General features: G+C 42.9%; 1 protein-coding gene across 1 annotated transcript in view; it reads left to right on the forward strand.

The window, feature by feature from the left end:
- Positions 1-18,952, forward strand: part of PARP12 (poly(ADP-ribose) polymerase family member 12) — a 35,286-nt gene that overhangs the window by 5,433 nt on the left and 10,901 nt on the right. The window contains exons 2-7 of the mRNA XM_026657581.1: positions 6,437-6,572; positions 7,960-8,224; positions 10,484-10,585; positions 15,167-15,290; positions 16,938-17,115; positions 17,646-17,766. Coding sequence (XP_026513366.1) covers positions 6,437-6,572; positions 7,960-8,224; positions 10,484-10,585; positions 15,167-15,290; positions 16,938-17,115; positions 17,646-17,766 — 926 coding nt within the window. The remainder of the gene's footprint in view (positions 1-6,436; positions 6,573-7,959; positions 8,225-10,483; positions 10,586-15,166; positions 15,291-16,937; positions 17,116-17,645; positions 17,767-18,952) is intronic.

Raw genomic sequence — 18,952 nt, forward strand, 5'->3', positions numbered from 1 at the left:
GGCATTTGGGGAGAGGAGGCTGTCCAGTCCCAGCTGCACTCCAGCCATTGGAATTATGATACCTTCGGACAGATTTCACGATGCATGATAGAAAGGGGCCATGACCGGGACACATTGCAATGTAGGGTAAAAGTGAAGGAGCTGCAGAACACCTACCACAAGGCGCGGGAGGTAAACCGTCACTCCAGTGCGCCCACGAGCTGCTGGTTCTACAAAGAGCTGGACGTGATATTCGGTGGTGACCCCACCTCCACTGCGAAGGCCCCTGTGGATACTTCGTTGGCTCGCGTGCCAGTCGAGAGTGAACCGATCCAGGAGGAGGAAATCTTGGACGAAGAGGGGGAGGGGGACCCAGAGGCAGAGGAGCCCAGAGATGCATGCAGTCAGGAGCTCTTTTCTACCCCGGAGGAGCCTAGCCAGTCACAGCAGTTGGAACTTGGCAAACAGGAGAGGAGGCCCCTGGTAAGTGGATCTGATTTTGGGAATTGCTGAAACGATTTGTTGGGGGCAGTAGGGTTGCAGAATGCAGGCTTGTCTCCCACCACATGCCTATTCTGAGTGGTGGAACAGGCTGTTGATAGACTCTGTCATTTCATGAGAATCTCTCTCGGAGATCTCCAGGTAACTCTTTTGGAGATACTGGGCAATCCGCTGCCGCAGGTTCTTCGGCAGAGCTGCTTTGTTTCTTGCCCCATTAACGTGAACTTTCCCGCGCCACTGTGCCGTCATGGGGGGGGACCATTGCTGCACACAGGTGAGCCGCATAAGGACCAGGGTGGAAGCCGCAAGCTTGAAGAAGACCGACCCTTGATTCCCTGCTCACCCTCAGCAGTGAGGTATCTTCCATAACGATCACGTCCTGTGGAAAGTGTAGGGACAGGAATGATTGTCAGGACCCACCCCACAGTGATGGCTCTCCCCAAGAGCCATGGGCCCAGTGTACAGCAGAGTCCAGGAAGAGTGATTTACCCTGCCTCTGTGGCTACTAACTATTTTGGGGGTCTTGTGGCTCATGTGTGCTTGCGTGGCATCAGCCAGTTAGTGACAGATGTGTGAGTACTGGCTGTGTTTTAAAGCACTGAATCATTGTTTTCTGTGTTGCAAATAATACTGCTGCTGTAAAATGTTGCATTTAAACTTCACAGAGATGACCTTGGGAAGCCAGCCTCCCTTATTGGCAGCTGAATTATCTGCACAGAATTAGAAAGCGGCCAGGAAGAACTAAGGAGGACTTTCTCCGTGAGGTTATGATGCACTCTGCCGCCGAGAAACAGGAATTGAAGGAGTGGTGGGACAGCAAGAAGAGGGACTGGAAGGAGAATGCAGCACACCAGAAAGAAGCCACAGAGCGGCTCTTAAAGGTTATGGAGCGCCAAGTGGACACGCTCCAGGCGATACTAACTCTTCAAACCGAGCAGCTCTGCGCCCGCCCTCCCCTGCAGCCGCTCTCACAAAACTTTTTCCCATGCATGCCTCTCCCCCCCCCCCCCACACACCCCCACTGTTATCAACCTTTTGGCTCCATTCTCTACCTGCGGCATTCCACTCCTCCCTCCTCACAGTCCAGCAGTGTGGACTCCCACTACCCACTGCACTCAACACCCATCCCTCTGCAGTTTGGCCCTGCTGAAGTACAGCACCCGCTGCATTGTACTCCAAAGGAGAAGTTTGGCTATGATCCCTGGACATAAACAAATCTTTTAGCCATCCCGGGACCTCTCCTCCTCTGGAGACCTTCCCTTCCCCCATCCTCCTCCCTGCTTATGTATTTTTGTCGTTTGACTCTCTCCTCCGGTTGTTGTTCTTTAATAAAAGAATTGTGTTGGTTTGAAAGCAATCTTTATTGTATTAAGTGAAAGCAAAAAAGAACACTGCAAAGCAACATACAATTATGTTTAACCCCCTTATTGCATCAGTCACCTCCTAGCATTACAAGCACTGCAATCCCGAGCATAGCAGCAAATATTAGTGGTTTTCAGCTTCAAATTGCTGCCTCAAGGTATCCTTATGGCCCTGTGCTGTGCCCCTCTAATAGCCCTGGTCTCTGGCTGTTCAAACTCAGCCTCCAGGTGCTGAGCCTTTGCGGTCCAGCCCTGAGTGAAGCTTTCACCCTTCCCTTCACAAATACTATGGAGTGTACAGCACGCGGCTATAAGCATAGGAATATTGTCATCGGCCATGTCCAGCTTCCCATACAGGCATCGCCAGCAGGCTTTTAAATGGCCAAATGCTCACTCAACAGTCATTCTGCACTTGCTCAGCCTGTTGTTGAACTGCTTCTTGCTGCTGCCAAGTTACCCCGTGTATGGTTTCATAAGCCACGGCATTAAGGGTAGACGGGGTCTCCCAGGATCACAATGGGCATTTCAACTTCCCCTACTGTGATCTTCTGGTCTGGGAAGAAAGTCCCTGCTTGCAGCTTCTTGGACAGGCCAGTGTTCTGAAAGATGCGTGAGTCATGCACCTTTTTGGACCAGCCTGCGTTAATGGCCATGAAATGCCCACGGTGATTCTCTAGGCGCTGTGGACCATTGAGAAATACCCCTTGTGATTAATGTACTCTGTGGCTAGGTGGTCTGGGGCCAGAATTGGAATGTGCATGCCACCTATCGCCCCTCCGCAGTTAGGGAAGCCCATTTGTGCAAAGTCATCCACAATGTCATGCACGTTGCCCAGAGTCACGGCCTTTCGGAGTAGGATGCAATTAATGGCCCTGCACACTTCCATCAACATGACTCCAACAGTCGACTTTCCCACTCCGAACTGATTAGCGACCGATCGGGAGTAGCCAGCTTCCACAGTGTAATTGCCACGCGCTTCTCCAGTGACAGGGCAGCTCTCATTCTCGTGTCCTTGCGCTGCAGGGCTGGGGCGAGCTCATCACACAGTCCCATGAATGTGGCTTTCCTCCTGCGAAAGTTCTGCAGCCACTGCTCGTCATCCCAGACATGCATCATGGTGTGATCCCACCACTCAGTGCTTGTTTCCTGAGCCCAAAAGCGCTGTTCTGCTGTGGTCAGCACCTCCGTGAATGCCACAAGCAACAATCTTGTGTCGTAGCTACTTTGCGTGGCGAGATCAATGTCACACTCCTCTTGCCTTTGTAGTTTAAGGAATAACTCCACTGCCACTTGTGACGTGTTGGTCAGAGCAAGCAGCATACTGGTCAGCAGTTCAGGATCCATTCCTGCAGCCTGAAAGAGGCAGAGCGCGCAGTACACAAACCGTTGAAAGATGGCGCCAAATGTGGACGGAAGCACAGGGATTGCTGGGGTGTGAAGCAATGCATCACAGGGCATTGGGACTGGACCCAGGATGCCCCGCAACCCCTTCTGCCTTCCCACAAGTCTTAGCAGCAAAAGAGAAAGAGGTACTCTGTGGGATAGCTGCCCAGAGTGCACCTCTCCTAATAGCGCTGCAAGTGCTGCAAGTGTGAACATGCTATTGCGCAGGCAGCTGTCAGTGTGAACACACAACAGCTGTTTTCCTTCTGCGCTCTCTGAGCGGCGCTGCAACTGCTGGCGCTGTAACTTTGCCAGTGTAGACATGCCCAAAGATGTAAGCAGTTAAATTATTCACTCAACTCACTCGTTCCTTTTCAACAACAGATATCTCCCTTCCACCATCCACAGCCTACTATGTATCCACCCTGCTCCTGAGCAACCTGGAGATGCCTTTGAATTCTGGCTATGTTTATTGGTCTAATTAGGGTACGTGTGGCTTTTGTAGATCACCTTGTACCTGTTTTTGTAGGGGCATGTGCAGGTGAGGGTTAGTGTTCAGCTGTGAATGATGGTTGCGCCGTGGGTTTTTTGATAATGTTTGAAAAAGTTATGTTAATGGCTGTATTTTTGTGCTTGTTCTAAATTTGGTATTAATTTCTATGTAGAAACTATACAAGTGTATGTAATTATAGTTGGAGGTAAAGTTACCCCTATTAGTTAATTAGGATGAGAGTGAAAGAACTGAGGAAAGGTGGGAGTTGAGTTGATTAAATAGTGAATAAAGTGTAGATGGAATGAATGACTTAAACATTTATTTCCTTGTTTGCTAGATGGAAAAAACTATAGTAATCTTAACATTAATTAAGTTATGTGTGAATGCTCCAGTTTTAAAATAAGCATGTTTCCTTCTCTACATGTGTGTTCTTGCAGAGACCTGATGTCTTGTACCCCTTTGAAGAGGTGTACCTCTCTCGCCCCTTTCTGTCTATTCTTCCCAGGTGTGCTCAGCCTAAATTGTTCCCCATTTTTCTCCATGTTGAGGAGAGGGAAGAAGTGACGTAGGACTCTAGGTAGGGCCCTAGAGAGAGTAAGGTTATAAGGGGACAAGATGTGTGGGAAGGGCATTAAAATTGATTAAGTATGGCGGGGGGGAGAAGACCTCCTCTCAGTCATATGCACCCGTCCTTAAATTTGTCTCTGAGTTAGACTGTGGTCAGAATGGCACCCCCACTTGCAAATGGCTTATGGCTGAGGAAGCTGTGGAGCTGGAAACTCTGCTCATTATACTGCCCCTATGGCAATTGCAGTGCTAGTTGTACTTCTGGCCCGTCTTTGAGTGCATCTCCCTCAGGTGTCCGGCCTCATGCCTTTACCTCTCGTGGGGTGGAATTTTGCAGTTCTCTCACTCCTAGTCCGGTCCCTGGCTACAGTATCCTGTGTATCACTGGTGCTGGGTTTAGCTCCTGTGTTTCCTCCCCTTGGAAGTCTGCGACCTCTTGAGTGGTGTGTGTGTGTGTATAGTGACTGCACTGCCATCTTAAAACCAAAGTATTGTTTATATTAGCAGTAGGAACAAATCATGAGAGAAAAAAAGATTTTTAAAACAGTCTACACCCATGTCTGTCTTACCTATAGGCAAATGGATGATGGTGGCTTAAATCGGCAACCTCCCTTTCTCTCCACCCTTCCCTGCTTCTTGAGAGGGAGTCTTTTTTTTTTTTTTTTTAAATAGCCATAGTCCTTCTCAGTTCCTGGGCTCTGGCCTTGAATGTCAACGCCGGTTCTGTAAGTTGGCTGGAGCCAGGTGGTAGAAATTTCACAGCTAATAGTTCAGTCACTGTCTCTTGTCATCCCTTGGTAAATATTTAAGGATTTTTTTGTATCATGAGCCATTGTGTCCTTCCTGCTTGCTTTTCCTTAGAGCCTCCCTTTTAAACTAAGCAATATATTCATACAGTAAACATCCCAATAACCAGGTCAACATACAGTATTACAGAGCAGCTCCATTTCTTCCACACACCCCTCTGGTAGGAGTTCACTTTTAAAGGCTTGTGCTCACAAATAATTTACCCCGAAGTGATTCAGGCTCACTTTTTGTTTAGCCCTGAGAATTCAAGATCTGTCTGCAACGTTACCTAAGGACTCTGATGGTTGAAGCATATGTGTGTGTATGCTGAGTGCATTTCAGTCTATTAAGGAGAAACAAATGTTACTAACACAGTAAAATTGTCTACTATAGACAAGACCTCGGTTCAAATTTGAAGACTTTCTTTGCGACCATGAGGACTAGAGGCTTGATTTAAATGGGGGAAAAGTGGGGGACACAGGCACAAACATGCAGGAATTTAAAAGTAATCTTCAATTATGTGATTACATAGTTCACAAGACCCCTTATAGGCTGACTACTTACAGTCATGGAGATCCACAAAGACTAATGCAGGGGTAGGCTGATTTTCAATAGCACTCTCACTGCCTGGGTCCTGGCCACCGGTCCGGGGGGCTCTGCATTTTAATTTAATTTTAAATGAAACTTCTTAAACATTTTAAAAACCTTATTTACTTTACATACAACAATAGTTTAGTTATATATTATAGACTTATAGAAAGAGACCTTCTAAAAACATTAAAATATATTACTGGCACGCAAAACCTTAAATTAGAGTGAATAAATGAAGACTCGGCACACCACTTCCGAAAGGTTGCCAATCCCTGGACTAATGCATCATACAAATAATCATTTATGTACCGATTCTGAATATTTTATGCTGCTCAAGTTTATTAGTGTATTTGTGGTAGGAGAGCTAGAAATATAAACCATTATTCCTGCTTTTTCATCATGGAGTGTAACTGCTATGTAATCTGGGGGGCATAGGTACCAATGTTGTTGTGCTGCTGTAATTACTGAATAACACGGAAGCAGTAAATTAGAAATGATGATATGATGATTGTGCCTACCAGATTACATAGTAATTACTCTGAGGATAATCATGTAATTACTCTGTAAAGAAACATGGATTTTTTTCCTGAGACTAGCTAACTTTGTGCAGTTGGTAAACTGTTAAATGTAATGTATATCCAGTAATGGAAAAACTGTGCTGGTTAAGTATCAGAGGGGTAGCCGTGTTAGTCTGAATCTGTAAAAAGCAACAGAGGGTCCTGTGGCACCTTTAAGACAAGCATCCTTCTTTATGTCTGGTTTTCTTAACTTGTAGGAAAGAATGCAAGTTTGTTCATAACTTTCAGTCAGAGCATAACCTCCGTGTCCTAAAAAGACATGGTCTTGAAAACTTAAATGATGATGAGTTGTGTCAGCTCCTGCTTCAGAATGATTCTTCGCTCTTACCTGAGGTGAGTACTACTCTAGCAATATAGTATTCCCTTTACAATTAGTATCATGAAAAGAAGAAATAATGGCATTGGGTAGAACCAGGTATGGCATTGGCAAACGCTGTGGTGATGAGGTATGTGGGCCCTGATTCTACAACACTTGTAATTATAGTTAACTTTATTACGGAGAGTAATTTCACTGAAGTAAAATCAAGCTTGCGCAGAAGTATTTGCAGGATCAGTGTCTTGCTTTGTACATATTTCCTTCATAGCTTCGGCGTTGCACCTCATCGCTGACCTGCAACGCCCCTGCTGTTCTAACTTTTTTTTTTTTTAATGGATATTGCAGGTCAGATTGAAGTTTATTGACAGAACTTTATCTGAAATTGAGTCTGGAATATCAGGAGTGTTATGATTTAAGACTGAAGTGCATTAGCAGAGCTAGATGGTAGAAACTAGCTTTTTCATGAGTCCCAGGTTCATTCAGAATAAAAAATAAAACCCAAACACACAGGACTAGTGGCTTTCAAGAAACTAGACATGCTAATTTAATAGCTTTTGAATCTTTTAAAAATGTTCTAATATATGTATGCAATGATTTTTGTATTAACTTTCTATAAGTCTTTCTTTCTGTTCTTTAGTATTTAATCATCCATAATATAAATCTGTTGTACTGGGTGTTACCTGTTTAGAAGGATTAACAAAAGAGAAACTCAAATGATCTTGACTTGCATGACTAGAATCTACAAGGAAATTTAAATTCAAAACCTATCTTCCTAAAACACTATAGATGAGAAATAAAGCACAGCAAAATTAGCAACCCAAAGAGTTGAGGTTCTTACGGCAACATCAATTCAACCATGCCGAATGTATGTGAGTTAGAGTAAACTTCCATTTGCCATCATCAAAGTGGGCCTGAATGTGTTTGATGCGGATGTTTGGGTCTGTCCAAAAGCCCATTCTAAACCAGGGGTGCCCAGCCAGAGCATTTCATAAGGCCCGCGGCCTGCTTCAACACGATATACTAACGGCTGATTCATTAGTATTTTGTCGTCCTGTTTACATCATTTTAGTTTACACAAGTGTGTAAATAGGTTGTATCTATGTACAATATTGTCTATCTAAATACATACGAAACAAGCTGAACGTAGTCACCTGTATTGATTTATATTTTAAATCTTATTAAAATATGTAGAATCTGTTTGGCCCACACAAGGTTATACTTAGGTTTACGTGGCCCTCCTGTGCAATAAGTTGGGCCCCACTGTTCGAAACAGTAGCCATGGTTCAGAAAAGCCCATATAAATTTCTTCATGGCTTTTGTTTTTGTTTTGAGTGTGTATGAACAAGAAAGTGGCCAAAATATACTACTTGCACTAGAGTTGTTTGTTTTTTTCCTCTTTCCCAGGTATGCATGCATTATAACAAAGGCGATGGACTCTATGGGTCTTGTACCTTCAAGAAGATCTGCACCAAACTCCATATGTGCCAGTACTACTTGCAGGGCGAGTGCAGATTTGGCAGTAGTTGCAAGCGATCACATGACATTTTTAATCTGGAGTGTTATGAAAAACTGGAGAGGCGGGGAATGAGCCCAAACCTGATTGCCAAACTGCCCTCTATCTTCAGGAACATGTATGACATAAAAAATGGCACTTCTTCACCATGCAAAGGTAAAACATTTTATCCTTTTTAAAACATTAGCACAGATCTCTGCTAGATAGGGGAAACTGAAATTGAGACTTAGCTCTAGTTCTTATTAGGGGTTGCCAATTCTGGTTGGATGTATTCCTGGAGGTTTCATCACATGACATAATCTTTAATTCCTGGAGACTCCAGGACAATCCTGGGGGGCTGGCAACCCTGCCACCAGGTGAGGTACCTTTTCTCTCTTTATAAACATCCCCCTATTCAAATTTTGAGGCATAGATAGGATTCCGAAGGATAAAACGATTGCCATGATGCAAGAGCCTTGATCCTGGGGCAGAATGATCTTCTCCAGGGAGTAAGGACCATCACAAACCTCACCACTTTCCACTCCAAGTGCAAGGTGAATTTCTTTGACCTTTCCTTCTCTAACATAAACACAGAGTAACAGGTATATGTGTATATTAAAAAAGAAAAAGACACACAGTGCCAATACAAGATACTCCATTGCATGTGCTTCTCTCTCTGGGAAGAGGATGAGAGAACAAACAACATTTGATAGAAGTTTAGGCACATTGCTTAATGCTTTATGGTCAGTGCTCAGATACTGTGGTGATGTGTGGTATTAAAAACCTCTATAGAATAGAAGAGTAGGACTGGAAATGGGAAGAAAGGGATTCTTTATTATAGTTCTGGTGGAAGTGGGTTAAGCAGAGAGAGAGCACATCAAAGGAAGGGCAGGCTTTTTTGTGTGTGTGTGTGTGAGATTTTATATACTTCACCTTTTTCTTATCTATGGTGTATAGCACAAGAAGCCATGGAAAGCAGTGCCCTAATTGCTTCTAATAGCTTTAATGTTTTCTATTCCTTTTCCACTTAAATTTTTAAACTATGCTAACTAATTAAAGGACTGCAGAATAGAAAAACAGAACGTATACCTGCCACCTGATCACTCAGCTCTCTTGTGTACCTTTGGAACCACAGCAGTTCTAAATTGTAGACTCTGTTAAAAGGTGGCAAGGTGAATAGGTGTCTGGGATACCCACAGAACTTGTGTGTTTTGAAACAATAAGGCTGTTACTCCACTGGTTGGGGTGATGTAGATATCTTTCTTAGTAAGCCAAGCAAGTCTCACTCATGATATTCTGTAACTGATCTGACTAAGTCTGGTGGCTGGAGAAGGGGACTAGGAGGCAAGCTTCCTGGATTCTGTTTCCAGATGTGCCATTGACTCTCTGTGTAATGTTGGTCAAGTCATTTAACGTCTCTCTGCCTTCATTTCACTGTCTGTTTTGATTCTGTTCTTGTATTTTTACAATACACCTACAAACGGAATTCAAGGAACTAAATAGAGACCAGAAGTCAAATTCAGAGGTGATGGGTAAGGCTAAGACGTAGTCACGGGTATTTTTGGTAAAAGTCATGGACAGGTCATGGGCAATAAATAAAAATTCATGGTCCATGATCTGTCCATGACTTTTACCAAAAATATCCCTGACTAAATCTCTACTTCTGGGGCCTTGCTGCTCTGAGCGTTCCCCAGGACTGCTGCTTGGGCGGTCCGCGGGACCAGCCGCACCGGCTGCTGCTCAGGTGGTCCCCGGAGCCAGCTGCCCGGGGCCTCCTGAGCAGCGGCTGGCCCCGGAGACCACTGGAGCAGGTGGCTCTGGGTCGCTCCAGCAGCAGCTGGTGCGGCTGGCCCCGGGGACCACCGGAACAGGTGGCTCCAGGGCCAGCTGCTTGGGCGGCCCTGAAGTCAGCTGCACCGGCTGCTGCAGAAGTCACGGGGGTTGTGGAAAGTCACGGAATCCATGACCTCCATGAAAGAATCGCAGCCTTCGTGATAGGTAAGGTATTTAAGTTATATCTGTAAGGGAATCTAAGTTAGGTGTCATTTACATGCTCAGGATCTAAAAATATAAGTTGGGCCAAATTAGGGACTGTCTATACTACAAAACAAAACACAGGCTTATGTAATCAGACTAATGGCTTGGACAAAATGACAAAGGCTTTAGTTTTGTTATGGAACATAGTTACATTTTATAGCATAGATGGGGTTTAAGTATGTTATGACTTTTTGTTATGTGTCGTAACTATATGCCTGAATCTATTTTTGTAGTGGGGAGGCTTCAACTTCAGTCTTCTTGGAATTGGATCAGAGTTGTGTATTACAAAGTCTCTTCATGGGGTGTTCTCTAAACATAAGTGTATTTTTTAGGAGAACTTGTTGAAACTAAGCATACTAAAGCTATTTATAAATGACAACTCTGTTTCTCCCTTTGTAGCGAGAAGAGACAGTCTTAGTCAGGTGTCCCCGAATACAAATAGTAATGAAGAATTAGATGAGATCTGCTTGTACTACATACGGAAAAGTTGTAGCTTTCAAGGTAAGTCATCACGATACTAGCAAGTTGCATTAATTTTTCCTTTATCTTAGAATGTGTGTGGGTGTGTGTGTTTTGTTTTTAATTAATCACCAAATATTCCTATGGTACATCTTGTATAATGATTTTACTCAGTAAAAATGGCTGGAAGCTGGTCTTCACTTCCTAATAAGACCTTTTTCCTTTCTCCTCACTGTCCCTAGTCTGTACACTTTGTCCACAAAGCCATTGTTGCTATTCTCTTCCTCCATCTGCAAAGGCTGAAACCCGTGAATTTGTGACCCTTCTTCCTTTACCATGTATGCAGCCCTCATTTGGTTTCTAGTATTGGTCTTTTTTTCCCCCCTTTACTTACACTTGGCACAGAAAGAATCTCTGAGAACATCAGTTTGGGCAATCCCCCATTGATTCTCTTTCCAGATCCCTAAAGTTGCCCTTGATTCTGTTGACTCTCCCTTCATTTATGTTACTGTTACAACTGGGAGTCTATATGTGACAGTTCCTCTACCCTTTCTGCCATATACCCTTTCTGTTGTATTGCTTGTTCTGGTAACCATAAAACCCCATACAGTACTTTCTATCACAGATGGTGTTGGCAAGAGTCTTAACTTAATAGCTTTAGTAGTAATCAGACTCGTCTAATATGTACCCAAGAGTTCTGAAGGCCCTTAAGTATAAAGTGTAGTCTCATTTTAAAAAAAGCTACTGTTCCAGAGGATTGAAAGATAGCAAATGTATCAATATTTCAGAAAAGATGCTAGGGGTGATATGTGGAATTACAGGCCAATAAGTCTTACATCTGCACCTGGCAAACTGGTTGAAATGATAATTAAAAAATAGATGACTAAAACATCTGGTGGATCATTATATGCTAGTATGTTTTCTGCAAAGGAAAATGATATCTCACTAATCTAGTAGAATTCTTTGAATGTGTCAAATAACTCCTATATCCACTGGTGGGCAATTTTTTTAGATGTTCAAAAGGCCTTTGACAAAGTCCCTCACAAAACACTACTAAAGAAGCAAAATCGTCATGGGGTGAGAGGCAAAGTATTGCCATGGATCAAAAACTAGCTAGGAGTTAGAAAACAGAGTATAATTAAATAGTCAGCTTTCATCCTGGCAAAAGGTTAACACTGAGATACCTCAAGGCTATGTACTGGGTACAGAATTTAATATATTTATGAATGGTCTGGAAAAGGGAGCAAAGTAGCAGAATTTGCATATGACACAAGTTGTTTAGGCCTGGTCTACACTACACGGTTAAAGGCAACAAAGAGTCCTGTGGCACCTTACACGGTTAGGTCAACGTAAGCTGCCTTGTGTCAACCTAGGGGTGGAAGTGTCTACACTTAAATTTGGCTCCCGCTGATGTAAGTGCCTCTCTACGCCAGTTTAGTAACACCTCTCCAATGGCGTAGAACCATGGTTAGTGTAATTAGCTCGACGCAGTGTCAGTTTAGACACTGTGTTGCTTGTGTTGACTGTTACTGGCTTTCAGGAGCCATCCCACAATGCCCCACACTGACAGTACAATCAATACAAGCGCTGCTGGTGAGGATGCGCACCACCAATACAAGGAGCCAAGTGCGTGCGCACACAAGCAATATAACAACTGTGGTGGCTGTATGCTGGCTTAAGTTAGGTCGACGTAATTTTGTAGTGTAGACATGGCCTTCGATTCATCAATACCAGGAAGGATTGAGGAGCTTCAGAGAGACCTAACTGAGCTAAGTCAATGGATGATGAGGTGGCAATTAAAGTTCAGTGTCGATAAATGAAAGTTAATGCGTGTTGGAGGGAAAACTTTTAAACTACTAGCATCCCTTTCAAGGTTCTGAATTAACTGTATTTGCTCCGGGTAGAAACCTGGGTGTCACTGTAGACAGATCTCTGGTTGATGCACAGCTGTGATCAGAAAACAAACAATGTTAGGATGGAATGGAGAATAACAAGGGAACATTATAATGCCTCATATCAATTGTGTGGCCTCATCTGGAATATGTGTATAGTACTGGTCATCCCATCTAAAAAAAGATACAGGAGAATCAAAGGGGATTCCGAGAGAGGCAACAAGAATGATCAAGGGCATGGGAAAACTCTCATGAAGAGTGACTGAAAAGATTGAATTTCTTTTTCTTAAAGAGGTGACATGATAAAAGTATATACAGACTAGTGTTAGTATGGTCTAGAGAAGGTAGATAGGGAGTCTTGTGTTCTCCCTGTCACAATACAAGAACAAAGAGATTTTTAATTAAATTAAAAAGTAGCAAAACTGATAAAAGGAAATATTTTCCCACAGCGTGTAATTACACTATGAAACTTGTTGAGGCCAGGAGCATAGCAAGATTCAAAAAAGGATTGGACCTTTATATGGATAACAAGAGTATCAAGAGTTGTCATGATTAATGCTAATACATTTTGGAAGGGATATTAAACCTCATGTTTCAGGGCTTATGCAGTCTCTAATTATATCTCATTCTAATATCTAATGTGGTGGTGGTGTGGGGAGGAAGCATATTATCCCATATCTGCCTACTGCAGGTTTCTTTCACCTTCCTTTGAACCACTGGTACTGGTCACTGTCAGAGACTGGATACTAGATTAGATGGAATGTAAGAATTACTGTACTGTGACCCTAAATCACTATAAGATATTCTTGCTCCTTTTCAGTACTTGTCTCTTTAAGGCTGTTTGAGCTGTTGTCTGACCTCAGCCTCCTCTCACTTTGAGCGTCCTCCAACTTGTCAGGGTGAAGTAGCTGTTGCTGCTATCTGTGTGTGGTTGCATGTCTCCTTCCCTTTTTCTATTCCTCATTGCCATGTTCACCTTTCATCCTTTTCCCTGCTCATGGTCTCAGCCTGCTGCTTCTCTGCTGATTGTGCCTCTTTTCATAATTTTGTACGGTGTGGTTTCTTTGACTTCAGCTGCTGTTCAAGGTCCTCTGCCTCTTGCTCTAGAATGAAAAACAGCTCGAACTTTGTGCATACAGACTTTTTTTTTTTTTTTTGTCTTTACTCTTTCCTGGTGAGGGGCTTTATGTTAACTGAGCAGCTGTGCATATCTACACTTCTTATGTATGAGCTCTGTCTCAGTTACAAAATGCCTAGATTGTCAAGAGGGACAGTGGTAGCTGTCCTGCCGTGGCTTGAATGTGAGTGCAGTCTGGGGCAGACTGTGCAGAAGCAGGGAACAAACCACAAACTAGTTGTGAGTTCTATACTTAGATTTTACCAACCAGTTATCAAGTGTGAACTCCTCAGGCACTAAACCAGCCTTAACATGGAGTCACAGACCGTCTCCTTGGGTACTCCAATCTGTCTTGCCACCCAGGTGAGCTTATCTTTGTGATAGATGGTCCCTTACATCAGAAATCACAACAATATTCAGGTTACTCCCAGTCTGAAAGGACTAGTCACTTACTTCAGGGTCAGTTTCACCAGAGAACTCAAACCAATGGCACTTGTAGCTAATCTGTAATAAATTATCTAAAGACTTATTAACTAAGTTAAGAGAGTAATTTACAGGGTTAAAGCAGGTAAACATAAGTACACAAATGAATTACAATCTTAGGTTTCCAAAGGTGATAGAAACTGCTTGTAATATTCAAGCTCTGTATGTCATTTAGGGATAACCCAGGCTAAGCAGCTGGGGATCCCTTGCTTATGCTTAGAAATCTTGTCCTCCCAAAATCCAAACAGCATAGAGATACTGTTTCTTCTTGTTAGGGATTTTTCTTACTTTCCCACCCAGAGTTCAAGCTGATGGGATGAGTACATGCTTGCATCTCCTCGTCATGAGGTGGGGGGAGGAATGCAATTAACAGAGTCTTTGTTTGATGTTTCACAATGGCTCATTTGGGTTTCAATGGGTCTTCTTTGTGGGCAGGTTCTAACACCTTCTGCAGAAAGCCAGCATTTTACATTCATTAATGTTTCTTTTCTGTTCGATAACTGACTGACTTACACAATTAAGTATTTGCATCGCAATCCTCTGTAATATCACCTTATAACATGGGGTACAGATGTTTGGCAAGAGCTGGCATCTTGTCTGCCAGCATCACAGTGGTAAAGAGGACTGGACTGTTTGAACAGTATCAGCTGGGGAGTGATGGGTATTAACTCTGGGAATCTAACTGGGTCCCCCACTCTCATTGTCATTGTTAACAAGGCCACCGGTGTAATCTATGTGGTTGGAAAAAATATTTATTTAATCCATTGTGGGGATTTGAGTTCATAGTAACACATGACTTTATAGCTTTAAAGCAAACACCCATCACCACCACCACCACCACCACCACCACAATTATATCCTTTAATAGTAGCTTTTAAACCCAAGCAAAGAATGTAATGGGACTAGAGGAGGGGGTCCCTCTTGGTCACAACTGAATCACTTTGGTTGGCCAGTGTATGGAAGCTTGCATTGAGATGTCTATTCTGTACCTATTCAGTAGGTGGACACTTTCTAGTGCTGTGTACCTGGCACCTTCACAAGCATTAGATTCCAATACACATACCCAGAAAAATCATCTTGTGTTAGGCCATAGAACTAATATAGCTTCATTTCATTTTTACCTTTTTTTAGATAAGTGTATCAGAGTTCATTTTAATTTGCCATATAGATGGCAGATCTTGGAAGGTGCCCTGTGGAAGGACTTGAAGGATATGGAGAAAATTGAAAAGGCATATTGTGACCCCAGTAATATCAGGTATACCTTGTTAGTAATTTACTAATGTTTGGGGCTTTCCTTCTGAAAGTGAAATACTGATCTAGATCCTTAGCTGGCATGAATTGACACAGCTCCATTAAAGCCGATATCTAAACTGCTTAATTTTATTTAGTGAATCAATGGGACTTAGCTGATTTACACCAGCTGAGGGATCTGGCCCCCTGGTTGTTCATTGTAGCCTGGGATCCATCTTGGGTGTTTATGGGTTATGCTATAGACCTGAGTGGCTAGCTCACTTGTTTGTTGTTCTGCACTATTGCACAAATGGATTATTTACAATGGAGATGGTGGGAAAACTTTTGAAGGAAATAATTTAGACTAAAATATTCTTGAAAATTTGTCCTGTTTTGACTAGCTCTTGTCCTGATTCATCCCTGCCTTTATGACAGAGTGCGTCTCCTTTACCATTGTAGTATCATATTGAGGTAGTGCATGGCTCTTCACTCATTTCAGCGAGGAGTCCTTGCAATAAGAGATGTGGGAGGATTAGAGCTGAGAGAGAGAGAGACAGCTGAGGGGCCTAGGTAGCAATTGCGAAGGTGGGAATAACTTCAGAAAGCTTTGGAATTGCTGTGGTAGTGCAAAGAAGATATTGGAGGAGACTCATACTAGGGATGTAAATATCATTTAAAAAGTTGAATGGTTAACCACGGTCCCTCCGGCTGGCGTGGGGCGGCCGGGGCTGAGGTCGCTCTGGCTGGCATGGGGCGGATGGGGCTGGGAGTTAATGGTTAAGGTCAGTTAATAGTAAGCCTAATGCTAATCGGTTAACCTTTTACATCCCCAACTCATACCAATATATGGTATAATGTACTGGAATATGTATATGGGCCACTTACTTAAAAAGATCTCACATTCCACCTAGTGTTTTTGTAATGGTCTCGGCTTCTAATGGCTCATGGCCTGAAAAAAGGACAGCAGTACTGCTGCTGCTAACAGCCAAGAGATTCTCGTGCATCTGTAGCGATGAGGAGCTTTTGGAAGAAACTGTTGAAGTTCTGTTTCCCAAGTTGCATGTCTGTGGCTAGTGGCCACTAAGCACTGGAAATTGTAAAGAGAGGATTGGAGCAGCTGATGAACAGATCTGTTGATTAGCCCATGCTTATGTTGGATCAAAGCCTGACTTAAGCTATAAGTGCAAATCAGTTTTGAGGGTCTCATCTATTAATTCATATCACAAAAACATTGCAGTATCCACAGTCTTCTGTTTCTGCTTTAGAGGGATCAAAAGGCAAGAGGTGTTCCAGCTCAGAATATAAGGAATTAGCAGAAGTGTGTGTGAAGTTTACACATGCCCATTTTATATCTGACTGAAGAACCACTGGGGTCATGACTGTGATTTCTATAAGTTATAATTTCATATAGATTTACAATATTATGTCTTAACTTTGGCACCATATGCAATACAAAATAATACACATGTATGGGCAGTGTGAGGGGTGAATGTTGGAGGAATCATAACTTTACCCTTCACTCTTGGGGGCAGTTACATTACTTTGACACTGGGCATAATATTTTGCATTATTTTTATGGATCTCTGACTCAGAAGTTGTAAGTATGCTCAACTGACTGCTAACTCTTTTTTTTTTTTTTTTTTTTTTTAAACCCTTTTACCCTCTCATACAGATTTTCATACAGTGGCTTGCAGTATATATCTTTTCAGAACATGACCTATGGCTCTGCCAAAGTTAGGCGCCTCTCCACAGCATCGTCTGTGACCAAACCCCCTCACTTCATTCTTACAACAGATTGGCTTTGGTACTGGAAGGACGAATATGGTGTGTGGCGTGAATATGGAACAGAAGTAAGTGTGTAGATGAAAGGCAGCTGCCCAACCCTATTGCATTAAATCTGTGGAAACTATTGGAAGCTACATGGGCTGTCTTTTTTTATTTTAATAGTCTGTTGATCAAATTTGGGCTCAGAGGATTAGTAATGGGATATGGAGACTTTAACTTTTAGGTTCAGTGGCTCAGATACAGGAGCAGTCAGTATTACTGAAAATCATTACTGACTGACATCTGTTCAGTGCGTTGTCTGAAATAGGTGACAGGTAGTTCCACCTGTTTTCATTGCTTGAAATGTAACCTTCTATTTCCTTCCGTGTTTCTTGACACTCTGGATTCAGCAGCTCGCTCTGCCCCTCCCCATTCCCATCTCCATCTTGGGAGTTGGGGAAGTTTCTCTGTTTAGCTGGTGGTGGATGGCCCTTATTTTAAAGGGAAGTAGCACACAGGCCTGTAAGGCCACAGCTGCCACAGAACAAATACTTAATCTTCTTAAAATGAGAAAGTATAAAGAAAAATCTTTTTTCTTTTGGTTCTGACCTGACAGGATGATGATCATGATGCTTCCACTGTATGCAGCAGTGACCTGGAGCACGCTTATCTAGCAAAAGTGTCTCCAACGTTGCAGTTCAAAGCTGGGAGACATGAATATGAACTCAACTTTAAAGGTATACTGGGTTTTTTTTCCCCTTCCTTTCAGATATGTTGTGTAAACTATGTTAGTAGAGGAGAAGTTAAGATATTAATCTTGCTTTGTGGTGGTCAAAGGAAAAGGGAATCCATTAAAGCTCTCAATACAAGAGCTAGTCACCCTGAATAAACTCATGTGCCTATTCAGACTGAATTTTTTTTTTTTTTTTTTTAATTTAAAAGCCTCCTCTGCAAGATTCCGCTGATTTGGTGAAAAGTTGCATTGTTTTTTGACGCTAACAGTGTGAGAGAATCATGGAAGAATCTGTAAACCAGCTTCCAACTTCCTTTTAATAACAGGTTAACAGCTAGAAAAGGAATACTTTAGCAAAGCTTGCTTTTCTTTAGCCACTTCTAAAGAAGCCTGAAAACTAGCTTAGTCTTTTCTCATGGATTTCTCATTCTGGTTATGGCAAGTAATGAGCCCTAAGGAGTAGACTGCAAACCAGTTTCCAGGTTCTCTCAATACTGGTTTAAGGAGAAGAAAGCCTTTGCTTTTTTTCAGTTTGTAAATCTTAAACACTATTTACATATTGCTCCCACCACTGTTAAATCATTATTAGGCAGGCTGGGCACTGCTTAATCTCTTCCATGATGCTCTTTCTCTGTTAATGTCACAAATGTCCTTTTACATCCAGACAGCCCCCCCTCAGAATTGGACTTAAACTAAGGTGTTGTGTGTGTTTTTTTTAAAAACCATGTATCCATTTCCTAGTTAAAGATAGGTTTGGCATAGTGTCCAGACAGTCGTTACTTAGTGTTTTAGCAGGAGGTTATTGTGGAACCATTGCCACAAATAATAAACTTCCCCCTCTGCTGCTTTCTCCAGGAATCTAGTTTGAGGTGTGAGAAGAGTCTTACACAATCTCGCCTTGAGAATCTATCTGTTGCAGGGCAAAGGACAGAAGCCACCGCTTCATGCCAATTCTGGCCTGTTCCAGAGGCTAGCATGACATCCAGTATAAATTAGAGCAACCTCAAGGCCTGCCCTAACTTAAAGTAGCTTTCCCACAGCCGCCTATGGGCTGCTCTATAACCCAGAAGAGCTGGAGTGTAGGTTGCTAGCAAGCAGAGTGGCTAGACCATGGCTCTGTCTGCCTGGGAAGGATGAAGTAGTGGGTTAACCATGTCAGGACTTAAAGCAGCGCTTCCAAGGTGACCAGA

This window comes from Terrapene carolina, unplaced genomic scaffold (genome assembly GCF_002925995.2).
Source record: "Terrapene carolina triunguis isolate 2854851 unplaced genomic scaffold, T_m_triunguis-2.0 Scaffold247, whole genome shotgun sequence".
NCBI lineage: Eukaryota > Metazoa > Chordata > Testudines > Emydidae > Terrapene > Terrapene triunguis.